Consider the following 27,816-nt stretch of genomic DNA (forward strand, 5'->3'; position numbering starts at 1 on the left):
ACAGACTAGCCAAACAATGAACTAATTGAAGTCGACCTATCCACTTCCACACCCTTACTGATGAAAAAAAAAATTGACTGTATTTTTCCACGACGTTCATTATTTTTGCTCAATGAGGTAAACCTTAATTTTTTTCTTTTATTAAACTGACCTCGGTTATGTTCACGCAGTAAAATATTTCGTTTTACATTTCGTATGTTTTTATTTGCTTCGTCTCATTTTCGCCCGAGAATACTCACATTTTTTAACGTGGTAGTAAATTTAGCAGCCTTGTTAAACCCATAACGCTGTCTGTATGTTATTCTCACGATATACTAAAAGGTAGGAAATGCTGGAATAATAACCGCAGTCAGCTCCTCTGTGGGTACATAACGCACACGAAGTGAGCAACATAAAGTATACAACCGCGATGTAGAATATTAGCACTTACGCATGAACATCGCGGACGACCAATCAAGTGCGAACGTTTGCCGAGGCGCGAACTGCGTTCGTTTATTACCGAGAGTATTACACCTGGTCCTGTGAAAGATCATAAATCACGAAGTGAAAATAGCTGGATTGACAAAAAAGCTTCGGTTATTTGCTGGAGTTACCATAGCGTCGAAATTTATGAAAGCGTATTTCACCGAAGCCAAAAAGAGCTGGTTTAATTTATGCCAATCGGAAATCGTAAGGGTGTTACCGGGTTCCATGTTTAACGCTGTTTGGAAATCAACTGACAACGAGATGCTTTGTTATTCCGAATGCTGCGATGAAAAACGTGGACGGAGGACTGAGGGATAACTGATCTAAACCGAAATGAAATTTTTATACCCTCTTTCGGAGTTCGTAATACACATGATAATTCTTCCAGAGTTCAAGCATTCGCCATTTTGTCATCGGACATGTCAGAGTTTCAAAAGTTTCCTGAAACATCTCCACCGAGTACCTACTTGAGGTTTCACGCAAGATTATGAGAATCATTCGTCCACATGTTACACACACGTACAAAATGTGCCAGAAATTATAGGTATATCAGAAAATGAATTTTTGAAGATCGAATCGTGTTTCCAAGTTGACGATACATTTTTTTGTGCTGAATAATTTACCAGATATAAAATACCCAAAGTTACTTACTAGGGTATATTATATTTATATATTTTTATACACGGGGCATTCTATGCTGTTTTGAACAACGTTCAACCCTCACCCCTTACGATTTCGAACTTCATTTTTTATCTTGTATTATTCCTTGATAAAAGGAATCCTTGCTTGACAAACATTTTTCCCATTATTCTGATCTTCGTAGTCTTTGGGCTCTAGCTAATCCTAATGCCGTACAGTAAAAACTCACCAGACAATAAAGTCGCACCTTTGAATGAACATTCCAATAAACTTGAAAGGAATTACAGCCTTTCGAAATTGTCCAATACGACTAGCACATGATGGCTCACAATCAAAATAGTGCTGGCAGATCGGCATTTGATTGTCGTATACTCTGAAGCTGTCCTGATTCATCAGATGCTACCGTATTGGCCAATTTCAAACGGCTGTAATTCGCAAACGACAAATTCCCCATCAGAAGTAAAAAGCATCGCAGTCACGGATTCTTGGGAAGAAAACATTGCTAGCCTATAGAATGAAAGTGCTGGATCACCTTGTACGTACATACCATGACATTTTTTTCTTGAAATAGAAATTACGAATGTTCATTGAAATGATCGGTGATTGAGATTGAAAAAATTTTAATGAAATTTGAGATAGATTGACTATTTCAATTTAGAAATGAAAAAATTATTCGTATAACTTAATTAATTTGATTGAAAGAATGAGTTTGTTCGGTATAATGAGGGTGGTTGAAATGTTTCCGAAATTTTTGACAGGAAAACCGAGAAATGACAGAATACTCTGACATCCCTTTGTCACGATATACAAACATTCATTTCTCTCGCTATCTATTCTCCTTACTTGGATATCACTTTCATTAACGCACCTTCGATTTTGTTTAAAAAATTAGCGAATATTCTGCAGCGAAACATACGAATTTTGAAAACATTTCGGAAGTGGTGATTTTGATCGCACCGGAAATATCCGCATTCATAATTGTGAAAACCGACAAACTTTGGTGAAAAATTTATTTAATCGTTCGTAATTTAGACTTTATAGTAAGTTGGCAAAAAAAATTCTGCATTCTGAAAATGAGCAGTCTAAAAATGATAACTGACCGAGAATTGTATCAAATTTTCGGATTCATATTTAGTCAGGAATGCTTTTGTTTTTATTGTTCCAACATACCGTGTATTTCCAGTTGCTTTATGACTGAAATTTGAATGCTTTTTATCATGCAGTACAAATCACGTAATAAATAATGAAGTATAGATTAGGAGATACAATACATAACAAATCATATACCGAAACCTATGATTTGTCAAGTATCTTATTTTAAAATCTATACTTCATGATTATTTATATGATTTGCTATGCGTTAAGTCGTATTCACATCTTAAAATGCATGTATTTTATATACGTACAAATTTTAGTCATAACATTATGTGATTTATTACAGAATAATTTTCAGTAGGTTCGACTTTACTCATTTGTCATCACCGGTCCGCCATAGTTCAGGCGTTGGCTACATTTAGCAAAATTGTATGCTCGGCGAATGTTCTACCATACGATTAGCACGATACTCGGTAACAATTGCTCACTTAATCGAAGTCGTTGAAGTACACTGTTCTGTGTAAGAAGCGGTGAAAGCTGTTGAGTTAAAATCGAACTTGAACCGAACAGAGGTGCGATTATAGTTACAGAGATGAAGTAGGAATACGCCGCGAATGAAGTATGCAGAGACTCGAACGTTATATTAGGCACATGCCGTTACCACGGCAACTAGATTATAAAAGGTTACAGAATGTATATCCATGTGTATCCAGCTACGTACCCACTTCCTTTTCACGGTAACATTTCATAATTAGAGCTACTCGCGAAATGTTTTTGCTCTCTAAATTCAGCATAATTTTACGGGATCAGGTTCAGCGTGGTGGCGACAAGTTGGGGAGCAACCTTTCATCGTTCGACGGGAAAAGTTTCTAATAAAAAATAATCAGAGAAGGATGCAACGAGACTGTGCGGTGGCGTTGAGAAAACTATTAGTTTTATTACCAGTGACCAAAGTTTAACGTAAGTATATTCATATCTATTCTATAAGATCTTGAAAGTAACGTGAAAATTCGTATGATCCTGCCCTTGTGAGTAATGATTATTCTTAACTGTCAAGACCGTTGAACGAGCTGCAGAATGTACAACGATGTTCAGCTTAAGAGAGTTCGCAAGCATAGTTCCACGATCAGTAGAATACTAAGCTAGTGCTGCAGCTCAAAATTGAGACGCTTCAAAGCTAGCTAACGCTAATCAACGCAGCGAAGCACACTTGAGAACAATTCGCAAAACTTACAGGTACGTGTTGAAACACTTGAAAAGCTATCCGACTTCAACGATTGCAGTTACGAGGTGAGATGACGAGACGCGGAGAAATGAAAACAATCGTTTGCCGAGTAGAAGAAGATTAACGATAAGTAGGTAACGATGAACTCGGATACGTGTAACCAACTACGCAGTCTTACTCAAAAATTAACCTTCATCGCATATGCCAAAAATTACGAAGCTACGTTAATGTAAAGCAAAGTTACCGTTAGAGCTGAAAATTCGAAACTGGGACCTTGGTGTTCCGTTGTTGAAAAATTTCATTGTGCCTTGCACAGGGTCTCTTCTGAAAGTGAGAACAACAATTGACTCTCGGCGGAAGTGTGGTACTTCCTCAAAACTCTTGCTAGTTTGATGTGCGGTGGTTCACGGTACCGACCCAGTATAATGAATACTTGACCCTCTTTTAACGATGCCCTCACTATTGCATACGTGTTACATGTGTCTGCACTCTACACGTTATATACCCTGCACTGAGAAAAGAGTCTTGTTACAGCAAATAAATATATTTCGTTGTCTATTTTCGGGAATCATTTTTCAACTGTTACAAAGCGTGTTCGTTAATGTGAAAATCAATACGTGTGCTGTTACAACTACAATCGAAATTTTGTAGTATTCGAAGCGAACAGAATATCAACGTCTCACTAAAATACGTCTATTATTGTAAATGTACTCTAAAATTATGGCAGATAAAGCGAGAATTAGTACAAATTTTTTTTTTCTATTACCAAAAAACTAGCACTAACTGTAAGGAATTTCACACCATGTTATCCCAAATGAAGATTTATTAGCAGTTAACAAATCTTATTCAAGGATTCGAAGTTCATAAACCCACCAATCGCACGTTTGAAACACGTTCTTTACATTTTGCACACAGTTCGTACGCCCAGCGGTTGATTTATAATAAAAGCCAGTGCGACACTGCAACAGTAATGTTATGGTGCTGTTTTTTTCCCAGAAGATACTATCACCCCCTAAAACATATCCGGTATTCAAATCAATCGATTCATAAGTTTCTGAGAATAACAATTTTTCCTGATTTTCAGTATTTTTCGATTTATTCAGAAACAGTAATGGATAGAGATCTGAAACTTGCAGAATAAAAGTACCTCAATAGTACCAACATTCCCTGAAATAAAGAGCCTGACCCTTCTGGGGCCGATTCGATATGCTTATCGGCCTACGGCCTTCCTAAAAATAATTTTGTGCGATTTTTCGTGCCCTGTTAAAGTATAGTTTTAATGAAAAATCAACGAAAATTTTCTGTAACAAAATAGCGCTCTAACGGAATTGACTGAAATTATTACACGCCATGTTTTTTTCAATATCAAAGATTGTCTGTCAGTTTCGTAGTAGGTGGAAGAGTAGTTCCAACGTTACGAGTAACAGTTTTCATGGAACTGTTAAATTTCTCATCCATACGTACTAGAATAATGTCGCGGTATAAACGGTGAAAGTACTCCTACTCCTATTCCTACTCCTGATCCTTCTCCCGATCCTGATCCTACTTCATCAAATATTATAAAAATGTTAAACTCACCGTGTACAAATAGTAACGTAGCTTTTTGTTATTAGTTTACATGAAAATAGTTGATTTTAATTATTCATTCCGTACTATTATCGTATACAAATGGTTCAAAACTGTAAGCAATCAATAATTATATAGCTAAATATTTAAGTAACACCGAAAGAAAGTCAATAATAAAATCAGATAATAAAGAAAAAACATCTTTCATGTCGGTTTAAAGTGGAAACCGGGTTCTCTAAATGCTGCCATATGAAAGATCGGGAAAAGTACACTTTTTTTTTTTTTTTTAATCAATCAAATACGATAATTTTTAAGCGAAACATTGATTGTCGGTTATTTTTTTTTTGGGGCGGGGGGGGAGATAACTAACGAAGCTTCTTAAAATTTCGAGTGTATTTTAACTCACATTTGGACAGTACAAGAAAAATTTGCTTATCATCAATTGTTGCAAAATGGCGAAGTTATTAGCTGGCCATTGAAGCGCCTCGCCGAATCTCGAACTGGCAGGAAAGATGGAGTGCGTAATTTTTGTCTGAAATGTAAAAACTAGTTACTTTGAATTGATATGTATTTTTATCATCGATTAACTAAAAAACTCATCAAAAAACGTTGAATCACATTCATTTTCGTTCAGAATTTTTTTTCGTAAAAATCGTTACTTTTTACGTTTGAGCTCGACAATTATTATGATATAATTGTTTTTTGGATTATTTTGGTACATCGATAATAGAATGGTGCGCGAATTGAAAATAACTAGTTTTAAAACACTCGCTCGTTAAAGCTCGATCGGGGTCGGATGCCTAGTGTAACTGGTTTTTGCGCTCGTGCGCTCGCTTACTCGTTGTCAGTGTTTTACGAAATGACATAGTTGTAGGGGAGACTGGGGCACGATGGACTCCCAAAAAAATTATCATATCTGCTTCACAGTATACAAAATGAACACTGTCTTTGTGCATGTGACGCAAACCGAATCTGCTCGTAAGATTTTTTCTATATAATACCACAAATCACGATTGCACATGCATGGAAGTATAACGTATTGTGATATTATGTCAATACATTTCGTCAAAAAATACCACAGAACAATCAGCTGAGTGCTGACAGATTTTAAACATTACGCACAGTTCTAATTGAACGACGTTATTGTCATGTATTCCTACGTATACAATGCCAACCACTCACCAATTGCAATTTGTTAATCCTGGTCATTCGGTTTTATTTCCTATCCAAAATGTTATCTGAATCATATATATTGGTTTGATGGTACAAAACATGACGGTTTCAATAATCAAATTTGTAAACTTGAAAATTAGTCCGGAAGGTCAAAAGTCATCAGATCAAGGACCTGGACAGCCATAACTACGGAGCGCTTGTTCTGGAAATCGAGTTTCACCATGATACAAATCATTGCTCGTACCTTTTAAATGTTTGTTGAAATACACTCGACGTTGCAAGAAGCTTCGTTCTATCTCTCCCTATCAAAAAAAAAAAAATCGCCGACAATCACGTTTTTAGGCCTTTAAATTAAGGTACTGCGTTAAATACTGTCTCATATACGGAGCATGTATTTCATTTCGATCAAAATTAGCAAATCCGTGATGTATTACAGTTACTCTGAATTATTTTCCATCCAAACACTTTTCGAAAAACAATTCTGCTTCTCTACCCAACGTAGGTACTTCACTTGCGATTAGCTAAAACAGCGTTTCGATTCTATGCCTACGAAAATTCAAGATCGAGAGAGCAAATGAAAAGTTGTTGGAATAATTATGAATATCGATGTTATGGAATACATCGAGCGCGTGTCGAATAGAATCCCATTTCGAAATGAATAATTCTTGTATTTTCATATTATAGACGTATTATTGTAGGTAATCTAGTTTGTCTCCCGGAAAATTATAAAATTTATAGTGTGCATCACGTATTAATCGTAAATGGAACACGTATATTAATATCGTACATGGCCGTATATATTATACATATATACTTGTTGGTCTCTGCATCATTATTACATCTGATCTATTGTTATTTATGATCTATATGTACATTCTTCTCTCGGGTACCTATACTCTAATTAAATCACTGTCTTGCTACGAATTTTGGATAAAATTGGTTCTCATTATTAATTTCTTGAATCGCTGACGATTCGGTAACGTTATAAGTCGGTAAGTACGCACAAGCTTATTATTGACTTGGTCTTACCATTACGACGATTGTGTTACTCGGAAGGTTATTGCAACCGACGTCATGTCGTGATCGGTAACCCTCTGAAGCTCTGCAGTAAGTTCTCAACTCTGCCACTGAAACACCGCAGAGAGCGCAAGCGCGCGACGAATTTCTGTCTTTATAGAGATTTCTCTCTGTTTATAGTCTCCGGTCAACGTTTAGTATTTTCTACTCTCTGGTATTGGAATCTGTACGAAAAGTTTTCTTTAGCGATATGAAATACAAATCGACGACTGATTAAGAATAATACACCTATCAATCATGAACATTCATCCCGGAAATTGCACCAGTACTGACGGTAAATTTTACCGCACGCATGTTATTAATTCGTTAAATTACTGTCAAGAAGGTTATGTCTGTTTATGATTATTTTTTAAATTTGTCTTTACAGGTAAACAAGTTTGTCCGTACAAGGAAAAATGTTATCGCAGAAATCCTATACACTTCACCGAAATGTCTCATCCGCACCGTAAGCATACGTATTTAGTTACAATCTGCATAGTAGTTTTATTTTGTCGACTTAAATTTTTTCTTCACTAAGCATTTTGTTACATTTACATCGACAATAGACCCGTCACCTACTTAATTTTAAGTTTGTCATTTTGAAATGCCACTGTCTATTATCACTGCTCATGCATGCTGAACTAACGAACTTTTCAATAACTTTAACAAAGAATCTAGACAGGTCGTGGCTTGAAACGGCAGCGTGGTTGCCAGCTGGCGAACGGCATGGCTCTCAAAATAAATATTTTCTGGTGTATCGCATCTCCAAGTGAGCGGGTGGTGCAGTAGCTAAGGTTCTGGTGTAAGGATTTGGTGAACTTGGGTTCAAAATCCCGGCGGATGAAACTTTATTCGTTTTTTATTTCTTCAAAGAAGTTTGACCTTTGTTATACTCACACTACAGGTTTGATAAATTATCATATTCTGACGCTATCTGAAACCACAAGACATGTATGAGGTGATAACTATACGTGGACTGTGGCCGCTATCTACGCTGCGCGACGCTCGCTGCTAATATGAATGTTTTATTTTCCAATTTGAAAGAATAAATGAAACTGTGTAAAGAGTGATTCGTATTCAAATGACCTACTAGATTAATACTAGTAACGTAGAAACTTGCCCATTTAGTTATACATACACAAAATTTGAAATCTTCTTCTTCTGGTTACACCATCAAAATTTTTTAAAAATGACAATGATTTTCTTTACTTTTAAGGTAAAACAAATAAAATGTGTTACCGAGGCCCACAAATCGTGTTGACTGGTGTTATTTATTGACCTAATTTATTTTGTCAGTAATGCCCTGATAAAATTGATACTTGTCGTCTTACTCATATATACTAAAAATTAGTTCATCGGTAATTCATCTCCAGTTGACCAATATTATTCAAATTTACAGTGGAAAAATTGGTGATGGATCAACTCGATGGTACGATAACTGTTCCTCCCCGACTTGATTTTGAATGTAGTGACAGATCGACACTGCTGGATCAGTTAAAAATACTCCAAATGGTGTTGAGGAAAGAAAGGGATAGGAATGATGAAATCGGGACAGGGCAAACCTCGATAGAGGATAAAAGAAACAGCATAAGAAATATTCCTCAGTTCACAAATAGCATCCCCCAGGACCTTAAAGATAAGATAGACAGAAATAAAAAAATCGCCGTTGAAAGGCGTGAGGCAAAATTACGAGAGATGGACAAACGAGCGATTTCGCTCTCAAAGCCATCAACGAGCGATTCCAGCGACTTAACAATGGCCACGGATAGTAAGAGCTTAATCAAAGATGACGTGTCCAATGAAACATGGAGCAAACTCGCTGACAGAATTAAAAAACAGAAATTGGAAAGCAGGAACGAGATGACGAGCACATTGGGATTGAAAAGAAACTCTGAACACTTTGACCAAGACTCAGAGTCTTCTAAAAGATTTAAAAATCATCAAGCTATAGAGAATCGTAGTAACAAAGTTGGAGGGCAAGCTGGTGGCGCGAGCACAAGTAACGGAAATTCTCAGCTTGGTGATCAGGAGCCAGATTTAATGACAGCTTATGCTGGTAGCACCACGAGTGCATTGAGAAATGAAATGAGATTGAAGGTTATAGAAAAGATAAGAAGCAGCGGGATAAAAATGTCTATTGTCGAGCCAGGGGAATTTGCTTTGAAATATGCCTTGTCTGCGCCGTACCATTTATTCTTCACAAGAGTCGAGGATTGCAAGGAAACTCACGATCAACAATTTTCCCTAACATTCCCTGAGATTCTCGACAGAAGTCTAGGTGAGATAGTATCTAGCCTCCAGATAAATTTCATGCTCGATGCTGGATGGCTGTGTGCTCAATATTTACTTGCCGGACAATCGTCGGACATGCTCATACTCTACGGGGAACGAGAAGACCAGGAAAAATTACCACCAAACATTAAAACTATTCATATTAAAATGCCAACGTTCGGTTGTCATCATTCAAAGCTAATGGTATTCAAGTACCGCAACAACGGAATCAGAGTTGTTGTCTCCACAGCGAATCTCTATTCCGATGATTGGGAGAATAGAACTCAAGGGTTAGTCAGCTAAGAATCGGGGGGATACCGCAGCGTCTTGTTTCCTACTTTTTAGCACACCCATATAGAGGGACAATCGATCTTTACTGCTGATAGAGAACTCACGCGAGTAAGAACGCCTGATTTTACCTAAATGGTTGACATAAACGGATTTGTTTTATTCACTCTGACTTATATGATGTAAGTCTAATTTGACTAACATAGAATATCCCATATTATATATACTGATGATACCTATTAAGTGAATCTTATACTACAGATATCTAGTTAAAAAAATCGTCTCACCTTTAAAGTTCTTATATCTGTTGATTATAAAACAAAATCGTGCGGTATAGAGTGCGAGGTAATTTTTTTTATGTAATTCCTTTGATGTCTCATTGTATTTTCATCTAAAAATGTCATCACAGTGAATTGTGAGATATTTATATTGAAGATTGTGCCTTGAGAATTCTGCTACCTCTCTAAGTTGCAATTTATGTACTCAGCAAAACTTGGCACTTCTAATTCCGCAGATCAAGCATTTGAGTAGTTTGGACGTAAAATATTTAAAAAATACAAGGTTCACGGTATTAGGGGATGAGGCTGAGGTTCATAACGTTAAGAAAACGATGCATTATCATGAAAAATTGTTGTTTCCAATTTGAAGATTTTTTTAATTCAGTGATACGTAATAAAGCAGAAAATACTCATATCTTGGAATGTTGATTCATTTAAAGTCATTGCGTCTTAACGTAACTAACTTCAACCCCGTATTAGGAGAAATCTGACGGAATGAAATTCGGCAGCTGAGCGTGGTTTTCAATTCTCAGGTCACATGTTGTTATTTTTAGATGAAGTAGTAACAAAAAGGAATCAAAAAGTTGGGAACGGACTGTGGTCTCCCGTTACATTTAATAATTAATTAAAACTATAGACAGAAATTTAATCTGGCATAAAATTAATACAACTCGTTTAAATTAGGGTCTGGATATCGCCTCACTTGCCTCGCCTGCCAGATTCTGCAAATACTAGTGACGGTGAATCGCCGACAGGATTCAAAAAGGATTTTGAACGTTATTTGCAGAAGTACAATTTGCCTGATTTGACCGAATGGGTCCAGGCGATCAGGAAAGCTGATTTCTCAGATGTTAAAGTATTTTTTGTTGCGTCAGTACCAGGAAATCACAAAGACGCAGAACACAATGCTTGGGGTCATAGAAAACTGTCAACTATTTTATCCCAGCACGTTACTTTGCCACCAAATGCACCCGAATGGCCGATAATTGCACAGTGCTCGAGCATCGGAAGCCTTGGACCAAATTATGAGAGTTGGCTGTCTAAAGAAATCATACCTGCCATGTGCAGGGAAAAAAATCAGGGATTGAAAAGTCACCCAAGATTCCAGTTCATCTATCCGTCAATTAATAACTACAAAAACAGCTTTGACATGAGAAAAGGTGCTTGTTGTTTACCCTACGGATTAACAACCCATCAGAAACAACAGTGGCTGGAATCATATCTTTAGTAAGTTTAATGATTCTTGATTCGTTCTGTTACAGATGTATTTCACTACCTGAAAGCTTGGTGTCTTCTCAATCCAAAGATACAGACCCAATCTTTGTCAACATTTACTCTTAAAGCTATTGATTCAGTTTTTCAAAACTAGAGATTCCAGATCCAGAAAGAGATATTTTTACTGATTTGCGGCAATTGCTGAATTCTTATTTCACAGACTGCAACAAATATGATTGATTGCCTCCAGTGTATCCTTGTTGGGATTTCACATGATTCGTTAAAAATTTTTGATCCATCATTTACGTCTCATGTATTTATTCCGGCAGCCAATGGAAGGCGAGCAATACCCGGCGAGACCGAGCGATTCCACATATCAAAACTTACACGAGAATTTCGCCAGATCAAACTGAAATTCCCTGGTTCGTACTGACGAGTGCTAATTTGAGTAAGGCTGCATGGGGACATAAAAGAGGAAATCATTACATCATGAGCTACGAAGCTGGAATTATCTTCGTGCCGAAATTAGTCGTAAGTTACGGTATTTTGTACACAGGAATATGATATTGTTCTCTTGAAGCTATGAAATCGGTGTCGAAGGGACCAGGCTTTACAAAAATACGCAAAACGAGAGTGTTCTGTTGTGCGAATAAATTATTCAAATCGAAAAGCGATCTATCCATGAACTTGTTCTATTAAATACAAATTTTTCGTCTAGTCTTACAACAGCATTCCATCTAATTGTAAGCTACGACATCTTGATACCTAATTGCTCTAACTATTGTTTGAATAAATGTGTAAACAATGTCTCGCTTGTGGTGCAGTGAAAGAACTGCCCCCAAAAATCGCAATCTCAATGTTATCAATTCGGTATATTCTCAACAATTTATTATTGAAAACATTTTACACGCCTAGCCCCCTCAATTTGTCTGTAAAAAAAATTCAAATTCCACAGCTGCTAGTAAATCAATCATAATCCGTATTCTTCTCAGACTGGAAACACTGTCTTTAATATCAAACGGGAAACGCCTGACGGTACACCGAGGTTTCCAATTCCATACGACGTTCCGTTAACCCGTTACGAGGCTCAGGATAAACCCTTTGTTATGGAATTTTTCAAAGGATACGAATAAAAATATTTGTAGTTTTACGTGATTTGTAATAATTTCGATCTGAGTATTACCCTTTCTTTCGGAATTGATCAATTCTATTATTTAGCACGTTCTGTCTTTTAGAGTGAACAATACGTATACATAAAACTTCGTTATTTATTCGTTTTTCATTCTTATATTTCAAGCCAATGTATATTGCAGTATTTCTCTACTCAAAGCATTCCCATTTTTCATATCCTGTTGTATTATTCCAATTATTCCAGTAAATAGAATATTGTATTTTTTAACATAAATGACAGTTCCGGGTTAAAATATTCCTTTGTAAAACCTACAATTTTCAGAACGAAAACTAATGTTATTTGACCAAGTCGGTAAGTATAAACTCAAAACTATTTCAAATCCTGTGCTTCAAGATAACCTTCGAAGCTAGTATTTTCAGATTAGTTTTGCATTGAAAATAAAATGCATGTATTACATGCTTCATGGGTTGAAGCATGGGTTCATTTTAACTTTACTCATCTTTCCAAACTTCAAAGAGATTAAGATTCTTTTTATTGAATCCAATTGAAGATGTCCAAAAACGGAATTACCGCGAATTGAAGAAATTATTTCATTGTTAAATTATACATTGTCAATCCTTTGTGATATACAATTTAGCCCGGTACACGTGGATAATTTTACAACTCGCAATTGATAACCAAGTTTTTAATCGATCCGCCTGAATATACATGTACGTATCGGTACATAATATAATTTTTCTTTAATATCAATGATACTGTGTCAAATGATTTGAAATGCCGGAATTTTTCTCAGCTTTTTAAACATCACAGGCAAACATTTTCTTTATGGATATAAATTCACTTGGTACAATTATACGTCATTTCTTTGTAAGGTAAAGTGAACTGATAGAATCTAGCGTGATATTATTTTTATAAAAAAAAAAAATTAACCATCGGGAGAAAAAGAGAACCCACTGAAAATTGCTGTGCAATAAGGATAACTCTGCACAATACGTGAAAAATCAAAGTTGACCCTCCTAGCATTGCTCAAAGTTTCACGGACGAGTAATATAAACGATAAAGTTCGCACTGTCAGCAGTTCGTCTCTTATACACTACGAATACCTGGAGCTTATAATTAAACAAAATATGCTAGTATATTTATATCAATATACGCTATTCTAAATCGCTTAAACCAGCATATATTATACTATTGTTTTTATTATTGTCGAGCTGGATTCTAGAAACGAGTAACAAGTACATCGACGACAAAACGCAGAAATTGAATGTAGTCGGCGAGTACTAGCTCTTGGAATGATGTTTCGCTATCGCTACACGAAAAGCGAGATCCGACTTGACGACGTGTACGTGCGAGGAGGTCGTGCTTGGAATTTTATCCGATATCACGGCAAAGGTTGACGATTAATTTTTCCATTTTAAAGGTGATTTCGGTATTTGGCGTCTTCTTCTTTTTTTTTTAAGCTCGAAATCATTTTGATGCCGATTACGTAAGGGATATAAATTTCCCAAGTGCAAAACTACCGCGGCATATAAACGCGCAGAGGATCGTGCGTTTTCATTGAAAGACCAACGGCTCGTAGGAAAGTATTTCCTGATCAAAAGTATCCCAGGCGGCAAGGTAAGTCGGGCCTCGCGCATGTTCTGCCTTCAAACTGTGCGTAACAAGCGCCGACTCAAGTGCCCATCGTCATGATATTCGTTTCCTATGTGAGCAAGTGCGTGCTTCGCAATGTCTACCGCCGATAAATCGTTCCTTGATACAACTATTCCATTGGACCGGTGCTGCAATTCGTGAAATTCGGTACCAGAGCGATTATAGTCTCTGTGGAAATTAGGACATTGCCTGGTAAGAAAGTTGTTTCTGATTTTTTTTTTTTTTTTTTTATTCTTCTCGGACAATAAAATTATACCGAACGAGTGACCGTGTTCAGTGTTTTAAGTACTTAAGTAAAATAGAAATCTTAGATATCGAGTTAAATACGTAGAAAATCATTCGGTGACGATCTAAATTCATCCGTAGCAATAAATCGTGCTGCGGTAAAAAATTTAAACCCATCGGTGTTTTGGATTAAAATTAGTCGTTACATATGCTTAATGAATAAGGCTCGTAGATTGTTGCTACACCTTGAAGTGTCAACGACTAACGATAAATCGACGAGATACAGGAAGAGGAACAACGTTACCGCGTTTCCTGAAGTTCTACTTCTGATTCAAGGTTCACGGTAAGTTCCCGCATTATGGCAATAATAAACAGACATGGATGCGTGTATAATACCAAAGGTAAGAGGGAAAAATCATGTAAAAAGCGAGTTGGAATAAGGTAGAACATATTTCGACGACAAAAATAGAAATTTGAATCATGTGTGTAATAGAAATCATGTTTTCGAATCATTTCGATTATGAGTAATACTTTTTACTAGGTTTTATAATTAGAATCACTACAGATTATCAATAGTATCATTGTCAGGGAATGAAACGATTATTTGCATGCCTGAGTTTCAATACTCGAATTTGCACGTTCAGCAAATTCTGTTTGCGACCGTAACTTACACATCGATAAATTCACTGCACAAATTTCGAAGGCTTCATCGACTTTCCTTGAAAGCCACGTCCAAGTGTACAACGTTATTGGTGAACGAAACAACTACGTAATAATCACACGCGAGCAAGTCATTACTCTGCTCCTATATTTCAACTGCATAATTTCGTTCAAAGTATATTACTGCGTATCCGTTTAAATGTAACTATTCGACACCAATTGACTACCACGTTTCGAAATGGGAAAAACCTCGCATGTTACGTTGTGTAAAAAATTGTTTGAATCATCAATCCTCTGGTTTTCACCGGAGGTATTTCCTGCGGTACGAAATGATGCAATATCTTTGACATTTCGATACGTGTAAAAAGATGTATAATATTTCGTGTGAACGACTCACTAATTGTGAAAAAGCGTGTTCTTGAATATAACAGTCGTTTAGCGTTTCTGTTTTAAAAATTTCAAAAAATCTGTGTCATATATAGAAAGTATGACAAGTTCTCTAAAATCTAAAATCAGTTTGTCCAATAGGGTGATTACGTTGTATCAATTTAATCTGAATGTCACTTGAAATTGCATGAATAAAAATAATGAAATTTTATTTACACGTTTTCCGTAACGAAATGTGAATGTTCCAGGAGAAACACCCATTGCATGTATTATAGTACGCCAAGAAACCACGTGATAGTTATAACATGTAACAGCTCCGAGCAACATCGAGCAACGGCTGCAACTGCGCTACCTGTGACCTACACAGACTCGTAACAAGTTCGTACAAACCAGTTTTCCCTCAATAAAAGAATTCTCCAGTGAAAATCCGCACTCGCGTCATTAAGATTGGCGTTAACTTTCGGATAACGCCGTGCGTTCGGATCATTCAACCGGTTCTAAGTCGCTGGCCATCATCTCGTGATGTAACAAATCTGTCCTAATAAATCGGCGCGGAAAACTATCACGAAACTATTATGAAATTTCAAACGATCGACGTGGAAATTTTAATCATCAATTAGATCTCACCGAGAATTTGAAAGTCACTAAGAAATCTAGAGTGAAATTATGGATTGCTCACGTCATAAATGGACTTTTCTCTGTAAGTAGGCAACTCGCTGTCTCAGGCACTTTTTAGCAAAAAATTTTTCAAGTAAACATCGAACAAAGTTTCTTCTTCTTCTTCACCAAACTTTAACTCATTCATTTATAATAATTTTTGTAACACCTCCAAAAACAGTTCCCTGGCGTGTCCCGAACTCAGGATTGGAGTGATAAGACAAAATATTTGCCGTTTGTTGCAATTTACCAAGATTTCGCTACAAGACGTTGAAAGTGTATTATATAATACACAATATTTTTTCATAATAACATTTTGATTTGATTTAGTTTTTGTCCTAATATGATTTAAAAAGTATCCCAAAGGGTTGAAAACCGTCCCTTGTAGGCGATTTGAAAATAATATAAAGATATTTACAAAAATATACTATATTATGCAAATTTTGACGGGCAAAGTCAACACCAATATTATAATACAAAACTAACGGTGTCTTTTTATTCGTTGTAATTTAAAGATGAACGTGACATGGCCGCACGGGACTGTTCAAATTCGCCAACTTACAGAGAAAGACCCAAATACATCGCAATCTGTTCCTACGACGGCATGAAATTTCGTCGAGGAAAGTCGGCGGATGCTTTATTTCGTTTGTTCGAAAGGTCTTTTCCCGTTTCGCAATGCGGCCACACCACGATCACCGTACAGGTGATAAGAGCCACCGATAAGGCACAGGCGCGATCTTCTAACGCGAGCGGCTCTCTCGATACTCGAAAAGCCTCGATTGGGGGAAACCAGCTTCGGCGCAGAGGTATAATAGCAGTTCTCCCGGAAGGGGTGGAAATGCCAGCGACGCCAGGCGTCGCGAGGTTGATACCAGTCCGCAGGTCGTCAGCTGCTCTGCAGCGTTACTCGGTCGTTCGGTGGTGTCGAGTGATTTGCTGCCTGTTCGTTGTGATCGCAGAGAAGAACTGGGTCTCCTTAAAGTTGGATCGAGGAGTTCGCAGTGGCGAGATAAAAGTGTGGTGCTCAAAAATCCGTACATTATTTGTTACAGTGGTTGACATTTGAAAGGGTGATTCGAATCAGTTTGAAAGATTCGTTTTTACTCCGTTGGCATTATTCTTTCCTCTTTCATCTTGCTGTCTTTAAGCATTGGCAACGATAAGTTATAAATGAGAAATATCTTGCCTTGTAGTACAAGGTTAGTTACTATTAGTGCGAGCTTAAATTTAATTCAATGTTTTATTCAGACTTTGTTTCAGTTGTTTATTCGCATATTTTCTCTCTCTCTCTCTCACTTTCTCTTTCTTGGTCAGATTCTGTTAATATTATTTTATAAATAAATTGATATGAAGCAGTGGAAAGATAAATTATGGGAAAATTCATCTTTCATCTACGTCGTTATAGGCTAGACTATGTCTGGTACGCCAATAATGCGGCACTAACAATATGTATAATAATAATGAGTATAAATGTAATGGTAAGTAAACATCTGCGTAGACAATTTCAATTGCAGATTTAAATTGCACAAGGATTCAATGCCACATTCTTGTGTACTTCAAATCTGTTGACGTCGTTCCTCGAGTCAATATTAGGTACTTCAAAATTTTATTACGTCTTTGTAGATATTTTTGAAAAGGGTTCTATACCGTCATAACGAATAACAAGAGTCATTCTTCAGAAAAAATATGAAATATGCCGATGAAAAATTTAAAATCCGATATGCTATCTCATTCTTCGCAATATTCGCTAGCATTAATTTATAAACGAAACAAGAAAAGAGTTGGACATAGTTAGAGAGAGAGAGAGAGAGAGGGATAGGGGGAGACAAATATAGAGAGAACCATGTCTTTTCCATCAGGCGAAGATTTTCTCTGTGTCTTATGTGAACATATTTTTCCTAACAATTTTAGTTCATTAATCTATTGCCACCTACTTGCAAGCACGGATTAATCAATGGGATTGATAAAAAAGACGCATTATTTTGCATTCTTTGCAGTACAGGGCGATGACGCCGTCGCGGACCGAATTATTGACGAAAAGTAAAGGCGGAAAGAGGGCCGACAACGAATCAATATCTCGCTCGCCCTTACGCACCTGGAGATCATTCCTGCAGGAGGGTTGAAGGAGGATAAAAGTTCTCGCCCCGCAGCAGCTGATCAGAGGATAATCAAAGGGACATCAAAGACAGTTGACATTATGATAGCTTGCTGCGTCCTGGCCGGTGTCCTTGGCGTCGTCGTCCTCTTCTACGTCTTCCTCGAGGTGCACTACTTTCTGCGCATGTGCCTGACAGTGCTCTTGGCGAGATTCTGCAAGAAGCAAGTTCACATCCTCGACGAAACATCGGTTTACGGTACGCATTTTTACGCATAAAGCCATTCGAAGACGAAGTAAAAAAATTTTCTCATACTTAAGGCACTGGTAACTGTCGTGTGAAAATCCCAGACTATAGTGACGATGAGGGATATGTATCCTGGTATTTTGAACCTAATGACCATCCATAATTATCCATCATCGGTATGCTTGAAAGATCTCTGAAATCAACTTGAGTTTCGTAGTTTCGCAGTACGACTTACTTATGTACTTTACTTCGTTAAATATCTGACAAGAGTTATGCAAGATTTCAAGGTTAGGCAGTGAGTGATCCACCTGAAAAACTCTGGAAACCAATGGTTTATATTTACGGAGAACTGTTCACAATAAAAATCAATATAACTTACACCGTTGAAATCCTGAAAATTTTACGCATCAAAATCAATATTCCAGGATTTGTAGATTTTTCTTTCAAGTATAATTATCACCGTACGTCTTCTGAGATCTAATTTCGCGAATCGCTGCTTCTCTCGGACCGAAATCTCGCAGCCAATTCGTTTCGCTGTTACGTTCTACGATATCTCGGTCAATAATGGAATGTTTAATTATTGGTTTCTTAATATTTAAATGATACGACCCAACGTTTGGAATATGTTACAAACGTCAAGCAATCCGAATATCTTTTCTCCTGCGCAGCATGGATGAAGAACGTCGAATCGTTCATTCATCACCACCGGCAATACGGCAATCTAATTTCCCCTGTAGCCAAAATTCGACATGTTGAGATTTGAAATATTTCCATTCACAATCAACCGTGTTTCCCAACCAACGTCCACTTCGAGAAAGTACCCAATTCTTAATCCAAATCTGGAAACCTTACGTGACTCCCTTCGCTCGCAGACCGTGACCTGGTAGCCGAGAATCGGAGGCCACCCACGTAATATCCAGAACCGTATAAAAATAAATAATCGTGTAAGTGAGTAAACATTTCCAGTTTCCATTCGGTTGTTCTTATCTCCGCAAACATCCTTACAAGCTGCACAATGAGCGATTTTTAAAATTATCTTTGCAAAATATGAGTCAGTTGTCAGACATATGGGAGAACGCGATGAAGCAACAACTATTTTATAATAGATGGGAGGTATATGTCGCCATGGGCACGGGAGAGGTGGTCGTATTGCAAGCTACTTCACCGGTTTGTTGATAGATCGAAACGCAACTTTCCTACGCTAAGAATTCCGATCGCCGATTCACATGCCCTGTATGCCTATTCGCTCGGTGTATAACGTTCTCAGTACGATCGATGAAAGTGAATGACTGACCGAGAATAGCGATCGCACATGGAAAGAATCCGTGCGGCGATGCTTTAACGGCTTCCATCTGCAGTGATTCACTTCTCGTTGTCGGTAAGTAATTGGGAGAAATGTTTCTTTCACGCGAAAGACGAGTTATGAAAATACTTGGACACTGAGAGAAGCGATCTTTGAACAATCCCACCATTCAAATGTATCAGAAACTATGACTAACTATGATTAAGACTATGGTCTGCTCTGAATATGTTGTGCTTTTCATACACATGGGGGTAGTCAGTGCCGATATGGTTGGCCAACCATGTTCGGTATTTATCATGAAATTTCTACTTGAAATAAAGTTATTTTAACTAAACACTTCTCTCGGTATGACGGTTCGAACACTTTAACGTAGGATTGAATTACTGAAGTTTTACATGCAGAGAATGGTTTTAATCAGTCGTTAGACTTGTGTCATCCTTTTCGTATCGAAAAACCGAGACGAAAGACGCTAAGCCCGGTTGCGTATTAATGATAGTTAAAAAAAAAACGGCAATAACGTTATGCAAATATTGTTTGCTGCAATTATTAGGCAGCCATCGCTCTAGTGCTTTGAGCTTGAAAGTCGCACATTACATGAGCGACGGAACTGTTCGCTAATTACTTTTTTGTAAGGCTTCTGGATAAACATGTTACCTTGTAGAATCTTACTGTAATGAAGAACCACAATAAATTCAATGGAAATAAAATCAATTAATTTCTCAAGCATCCGTCAGCGCAGAAAATGAGACCATGCGGTTCGACTACGTCAATCTTTGAACTTTTAAACTTAATCCACACACACGAAATAATATTAAAATTACACTGAAAATCCTCCGGTCACATGCCTAAATAAGTTTGTACTTGCAGAAAATTATTTATCGGTTTCAGATGTTTTGTGGCCAGATATTATTACGCACGAATCGATTGATATTTATACCCTCGATTAGTTGGATTCTATCTTAGGCATCGAAGCACTAAACAAATATCTGAGCATTGATTCTAATCTATTTCAATTCTCGAAACCATCATCAAAATACGTTTGTCGGAAATTGGGTAATTAACATGTACTACGAAAAATTTTCGGCCATGTCAAACAAAAAGATGCCAATCGTTGGTCAAGCTTATCCGTACCAATGTTTTTCGAATTCAGCATTCTTGAGGATGAAGTAAAGTATTTTTCTAAAGTTTCGAATGGTCAAAAGCAAATTACCAAACCCTTGAAATTATCATCGTTTGTGTAGTATAAAAATAATTTTGTAAATATGAAAAACTATTTTAGGTGCTCTTGATAAATAAATATTCCACACAGTGGTCACTTGCAACTTTTCATTCCATGAATATTTTATTATGTCACACTTTGAAAATTTATTTTCTTCAATTTTCTTCTATGGACGACTTTTTATCAGTTCATAGAACAGTCTGATAAACTGGTAATCTGGCATGCGGTAAATGGATTGAAAAATGCTTTCCAATTCCAAAACATCAATCTCAATCACTTGTAGGTATCACTGACAAACCGTAACAACGAATATGTACAGCCCTTTTCACACTGCAATTGGTATTACTCTATATTTTCTCTATTTCTTTTCAGGAGTTTGTATAACCACCGACATAGACACGCTTCTTTATCATATGAACAACGCTCGTTATCTACGAGAGCTCGACTTCGCCAGAGTTGACTTCTACGAAAGGACTAATCTCTATCGCGAAATAAGAGCACAGGGATCCGGAGTCGTTCAGGGTGCAGCCACCATTCGCTACAGGAGATTTCTCAGGCCGTTTTCCGTTTACAAAATTACATCAAAGGTGAATACTCCATGTTTTATTATTTTTAACGTGTTGTGGATATTGCTTGTCTTGCCGAAATCTATGTCTATATCTATTCTGTGATGATAGACCAGATAGACCATTCGGCTCTGGATTTTAGAGCCATAGATTCTAGCATCGCTGATATTATAATTTCTCGTAAACGATGATCAATGAAAATGACTCTTTTACTACTCCTCACATTGAATTGAAAATATTCGTTACCTGTTTTTCATTATATTTTATTGGAAATGAACATCGATACTTATTTTACTCTTATCGCAAGTTTATCGCTCGAATAGGCGTACAGAAATTGAATTACGTTTCTTACAAGTTTTTGATTAATAGAAATTCATATTTTTGGTGGCATCATTTTGCGTGCACCTTTTCCGCGACGATAACTCCTCTGACTTATCTATTTCATTATTTCACATAAATGTAGACTGAGTATTTGCAACGCAGCTTATGTATTATTGTCGATACTCGTCAGTTTTGTGCGTATGAATATAATTAAAAATCAATGTTTGTGTATTTTTGAAATTTGTCGGGGTTTTCAGCGGATTGACGTCGTGCAATTCGTGATCCCTGAATCGTATCAGATTAAAATGACGTGACAATGTGTGCTCAGTAAGCAATAAGTCCTTTATCATCAGGGATCAATACAATCTGTGCGTGTTGGTTTAGTAATTATAACAGGTTTGCTATCTAGCCCTATTAGAACGGAGATTGGTTTTGGGCGTTATCAGCTTTCTCTCCAACCGCACTAAGCCCTGCAATAGACTTGTACAATTAATCGTTTAGTTGAGAGAATGATTAAGTGAAGCTTGCGATGAATCCGTTAACCGCACAGACCTACTCTGTAAAAACCTAGAAGCTCAAAGCTCTCTGAATACGTAAAAAAAGCCTTACGATGATACAAATATTACGTATTTGTAAGTAGAATGCCAATAAGACACGCTCCAATGGCATAAGACAAGTATGCCTATTACCTGTACACGAAAACTATTACAAACATCTTTGTGACTCACACGAATTGTGACCCACTGCAATAATCATCGCCCGAAATTCCTACTTTGATGCACCGGTTGATCCAGCAGGTGGAAAAAATTCAATTGCACATAACTGATCACGGTTTCAAAATGATCTGTGCCATAACGTCTCTGATGAATCAAAATAGGCAAGAATCAGATACTTTCCATCGTTTCATGCATTGTGAATAATTTTGTAAGCAGAATTATGATGGTTTTTCACAATTCGTGCAGTAAGTCAAAAATTTCTGTGCCATAATTCGGCTGTAGGCTTAAAAGCCGGTCGTCATTCTCTTGTGTGTCGTATTACTATGTAACGACTAAGTTCATGCATCAATCCAATCGTAAATTCATCGTCAATATATTTCACGTCGTAAAGTTATCGGTTATTTTCCTTGTGCACTAAAATGGCGTATACCAAAATGTGTTCCATTGAACCGCCCGCTGAGGTTTAAAGTTTCCTGTACCGTGTTTCCGGTGTGAGACATATCCGTGTGTCACCTCTCTGTGTCATGCTCGTGTGCCAAAAAGCTGTCCGCATTTCATTACGCCAACCAGTGAACAAAATTTTGTAGCCGTCACGTAGAATTGACATTACCTTGATTCAAAGAAAATCACAGTTATAACACCCGGAGCGTGAATGACCTCTACAGGAACTACACAATTTCCACCATAGGCGGCTATGACCCATATGTTAGACTCATCAGAGTTACAGAACAGAGATGTAAAAGTTATAAAACAGATACATAGAAGATCCACGAATCGTATAATTTGTAACGCTAGGATGTTTCAGAAAAAAACGATCGCGATTTCCCGACATGGCACTTCCTAAAAAGTTTGTTTATCATTTTGCACCTGAAATACTTTTTTGAAACGACACTCTTTTCAATATCATTCAAGCCTGGTACCGAAAGTAAGTTCGCTGCTGATGAAATGAATCACATTCTTTGACTTGGACACGAATCCGCCTGTCGCATTTGAATAAGGTTTGTGAAATCCTGTACAACAAATCTTATCCAGACAAACGCGAAATTTGTACTGAGTCGTATATTTGCTCCAACTGCTTGCACACCTTACTAAATTCCGGAACTGCGAAGTCAGATTACGCGAATGGATTCTTGCGTCAAACGGATAACCGTCTCTCGGTAGTGTTATCGTCTGAAAGCGGCCGTTAGTCACCTCAGTTTCAATCATCATTTCCTGCATGCGCAACTGACTCCAGCAAACAATGAGCAGGAACCATTCTTGCTACGGAATCTGCTCTCTCAAGGCCTCGCTGGCCATTAAAAAGAATATAAAAAAACCTTGGTCACACGACTTTCCCATTGCTATTCGTCCCGTGATATTGGTTCGATTGGACTATATGCATGATTTTGAATAGCATCCTGATAGATCGTACATAGCTCAAGACATGACTTGTGCCAAAGTTACGACTTGCATTTAAACGTTCAGCAGTCTAACTCACTCCTTTTGTACACGCCTATCTATTTATGGTGTTTCATTGATCAATTGGCCTACTTCTTGTACAAACTGCTTGGATATTTTCTAATTATTTAACGGTTGGCAATACTGGTGACGAAATTTTTTCAGCGTTTTTACATATTTTTCAAACGTTTGCTTCGAAGCACGCAACTTGTTTACCTCGATGGTATACGTGTAATCGATACTGTGCATTTTTTGAGGAGTTAACCCCTTGTAGCCCATAATCATAAAGTTTAAATAAATAGCATTTAAGGACTTGTCATTAATACCTTCCGTATGGATTTTGTAGGATCTTATTTAGTTTGTTACAGAAATGTCACAAGGGGCTACAACGGGTTAATGCATTGAAATATAGCAATGCATAGACGTGTAGATGTAAAAAAAAAAAAAAAAAAACAATCTAAGTCTACGTTTTTTAAAGCAATTCCAGCTATATTAATATCGATCTAGTGTATCGTAGTAATCTAGTTATCGTTAAATTTAAATTCTCTGCATCATTTACGAGAATTGTTGCTACGTGAAAGAATACGTAGAGCGATTCCTGAATGTTCAACTTAATTTTATACATTAAAGCTCGTCTGAAATTGCGAATGAATTTTTTTTAAGCTCTTCACTTTGCAAGTGCGAAATAAACAAGGGTCTTCCATGAAAATGTTGAAAACGAGGTGTCTTTTAATTTTTCAGATCATCTACTGGGACGACAAGTCTATTTTCATGGAACACAAGTTCATCAGCTCCGGCGATGGATTTGTTCGAGCTATCGCAATTTGCCGTCAACGGGTACTCGAGTGCAGTGCCGAAGCCGTTATGGGGGTGCTGCTTGATCGCGGAGGCAAAGTGAACGGAGGACTGGAGGCCGGAATTGCCCCGACAAGTGTACGTTAATATTGTAACATTATTTCGTCAAACAGCCCTCGAGCTCCTAGAGAGACGAAACTGATACGGCGCAGCTGAAGAGCAATAAGCGTTAGAAATAAGGATGCAAATCAAGATGAAAAAGATGTCCGGCAATACTGTTGTATGTTTTTCTATTAACCGAGTATGAACTCGGTTTATTATTAGATATTATTTATGATTCCTTCCACACTTTTCTGTAAGTAGGAGTTTATAACTTTATCAACCGAGTCACGCGACTCGTCTACTTTTGTTGAACGAATTAACGAATATGAAACTCACTTGAATTTTAACAGGTTATCGCTTGGGATAGATTGAGAAATTAGGGAAAGTCTTTTACATTACTAGAATTGGAAATGAGGAAAAATTATTGCTTTTGATATACGCTGTCGTGTTCGAATTGCAAAAATTAAAAAAAATTATAACGTACTAGTTGTGGGATCTTTCGGAATTCTATAAGTGACAACTTCTGTAATGATAGTACACCAGACATTTTTTTTATGACGCATTTAAGCGAGGAGAAGTAATCTAATATTTTTAACTTCATTTACTGCTTTTGGATTTCTCGAACAATACAAAATCTTAAGACAGGCCTCAAATCTGCAAAAAATATATGACCGTAATGTCTGTTTCCGGGATAAACCTGTGAAACCTGTTATTCTTGGACAAGTTTTTGTATCACTTAAAAATCCGTGAAAATTCATTGCCAACTTTTCGAGTTCAATCAGGGAACTTATTGAAGTGAACTTCATTGTTCGAAAATCTTGAAACAACTAATTTGAGATTGAGATAAAGGTCGTCCTTTCTCACTTTTGTTGTTCCTTTTACACGAAAGGCGTGATTACGCTTAAACAGGCATATTTTTGGATACTCAACATCAGTTTTAAGTAATTGTGATTTCTATATTCGATTTCAAAAAATGTTGTAAAAACTTGTCAAATAAAGGATCAAATTTGCATAGCTATTCTGCAGTATGCGATATATCGTCATTTAACAAGCGGCGTATTGATTTTCAGGCACCACACGTGAGACCGGAAATTCCACCGGAAGTTGCCTTGTGGTTGGAAAGTAACGAAATTTCTTCGGCGAGCTTGCGCCCGACGCCAGAACCCCCTCGCTGCTGACAAAGGGATGCCGGAGTTTCCGTTGTGAACGACGTCACGCCGGCGAATTGCTACGAAACGACTGTGGTTTAAGAACCATGAATGCGAAAGGCGACTCATTTTTAGCCTTTGAAGCGTGAGAACGAAGGAAAAAAAAAAAAAACGAAAAAAAACGAAGGACGAGAAAAAGAAGAAGCGGACCCAAACGAAATCTATTGATGTGGATAAAAAAGTATCGATAAACTTTTTATCCTTATAATAACTTTGTATAGGAATTACTCATGTAAGATGTGACTCGTTCCGTATCAGATTGCGCAGAAAGGTCAAAAAAAAAATATATATATATAAAAAATGGCTTTGAAAATATGCATCATTTTTTTACATCATTTTTTATATCACTTCAAAAAATACGGCTTAACTGTACCGCCTTGAAATTTTTTGATTTATGAAACGACTTTTTTTCGAAAAGAACCTGTTTTCTACATATTTGCGAAATTCACTTTTACCAGTATTTAATTGATTAAGTCGTGGCTCTCATCTACAGGCATCGTGTTGCCGATAGCGTACGTGTACTTCGATTCTGTTTACATAAATGACGAGTTTTTATAGAAAAAGTTTTCTAGGATACCTAATTTTTGAAGAATATCCGAGAAAAAAAAAACTGGCCAATTGTGAATGAAAAATGTGTGATTGCCGAAAATTGTTCTTGTATTTCGTTCTTTAATTTTCACTGTGATAAATAGCTCTAGCAGTTATAGATTGATCTCCCTAAACTCCGAACGGCAGCATTTTGAAAAAAAAAAAAATTCGTTAGCATATTCCGTCCATTGGTTGAAAATTTATAAGCTTTCAAAAAGAGTACATTCGTGAAATATGTGAATAAAAATTTTTGTAAAAAAAAGGCAAGAAAATGGTGATATCTGTACATTAGAGCCAAACTTTTTTGGACCAAAATAAGATTACGGGTGTTATTAAGTTTTACTAAAAAATTATATGCCTTTTATTTAAGTAATTTGAAATTTTGATCTCGGCCTTCCTGGGCGATTCGAATTTGAGATGGAACGAGTCATACTTGTATTGGATACGCCGATCGATTTCTCAATGAAAGCGGAAATACTTGTATTGTGATAATAATCGACGGAGGAAAGTTTGAAAAGTCTCTCGACGTTTACGGAATGGCGTATCTGTCTTCGAATGTGATCAGCACGCGTGTTTAAAAAGAAAAGTTCCATTTTGTTGTGTGCGGTTAATCTTTTATACCCGCGTTACTTTTAGGGAAAAAGCTGCGTTGAACATTTTTACGGTAAAGTGCAATTCCATGGAATGAGTATAAATTAGTTATAAAATAACCAGTGTCGGAGTGATCAAATCGCTCCCTTCTAGTCTCAGTCTTGTGTTCTTTGTAATCCTTACTGTACGATTTGAATTCTCTGTCTAATGACAGAAACCGAATTTAATATTCAAACGGTAACATTTAGCCTATAAATTTGCTAATCAAAATCAACATTACTCAGGTAATTTTGTCAAGGCTTCGCTCGACTGAAATTCTTTATTCAGATCGAATCGGAAGTCAAATAAATAACGATTTAGAACTAAATTGAATGAATATTATTTAAATTTAAAACCCAATGCTTATAATCCGAGGATGAATATTTTTTTACTAATTTTTATAAGAGTCAACCCTTTGAGAGGGAGATAACGTTGAAGACTTAGGACGTCGGTCAGTCGTTTTCGCTCAGCTGCTGAGGTGATAAAAAAGCCAACCGATGGACGTTTTCGAACCAAAGTCAAATACTATAATTTTTTTCTACGATATGATTATCGAAGTCGACAGCATTATTTTTACGCATAATGTCAATCTGGAGAAACCAGC

The 27,816-nt window shown here is 36.9% G+C and overlaps 2 protein-coding genes across 7 annotated transcripts; both read left to right on the plus strand.

Annotated features, from left to right (window-relative positions):
- Nucleotides 1-7,328: 7,328 nt before the first annotated feature.
- Nucleotides 7,329-12,421, plus strand: LOC107225444 (probable tyrosyl-DNA phosphodiesterase). The gene is made up of 6 exons (XM_015665919.2): nt 7,329-7,514; nt 7,608-7,685; nt 8,619-9,780; nt 10,741-11,283; nt 11,601-11,802; nt 12,264-12,421. Exons 1-6 carry the CDS (start codon nt 7,478-7,480, stop codon nt 12,402-12,404), a joined length of 2,163 nt encoding a protein of 720 aa, XP_015521405.1. The 5' UTR covers nt 7,329-7,477; the 3' UTR covers nt 12,405-12,421.
- Nucleotides 12,422-14,060: 1,639 nt separating this feature from the next.
- Nucleotides 14,061-27,540, plus strand: LOC107225445 (protein THEM6). Of its 6 annotated transcripts, none has more exons than XM_015665922.2 (5): nt 14,061-14,624; nt 17,983-18,339; nt 21,222-21,436; nt 24,631-24,822; nt 25,857-27,540. In XM_015665922.2, exons 2-5 carry the CDS (start codon nt 18,183-18,185, stop codon nt 25,962-25,964), a joined length of 672 nt encoding a protein of 223 aa, XP_015521408.1. In that variant the 5' UTR covers nt 14,061-14,624; nt 17,983-18,182; the 3' UTR covers nt 25,965-27,540. The 6 variants fall into 6 exon arrangements, with proteins under 6 accessions (XP_015521408.1, XP_046592896.1, XP_015521406.1 ...); XM_046736940.1 differs by having other exon boundaries at nt 17,988-18,339; XM_015665920.2 differs by lacking the exon at nt 14,061-14,624 and adding an exon at nt 16,617-17,184.
- The last annotated feature ends 276 nt before the right edge of the window (nt 27,541-27,816 follow it).

Source organism: Neodiprion lecontei, chromosome 4 (genome assembly GCF_021901455.1).
Source record: "Neodiprion lecontei isolate iyNeoLeco1 chromosome 4, iyNeoLeco1.1, whole genome shotgun sequence".
NCBI lineage: Eukaryota > Metazoa > Arthropoda > Insecta > Hymenoptera > Diprionidae > Neodiprion > Neodiprion lecontei.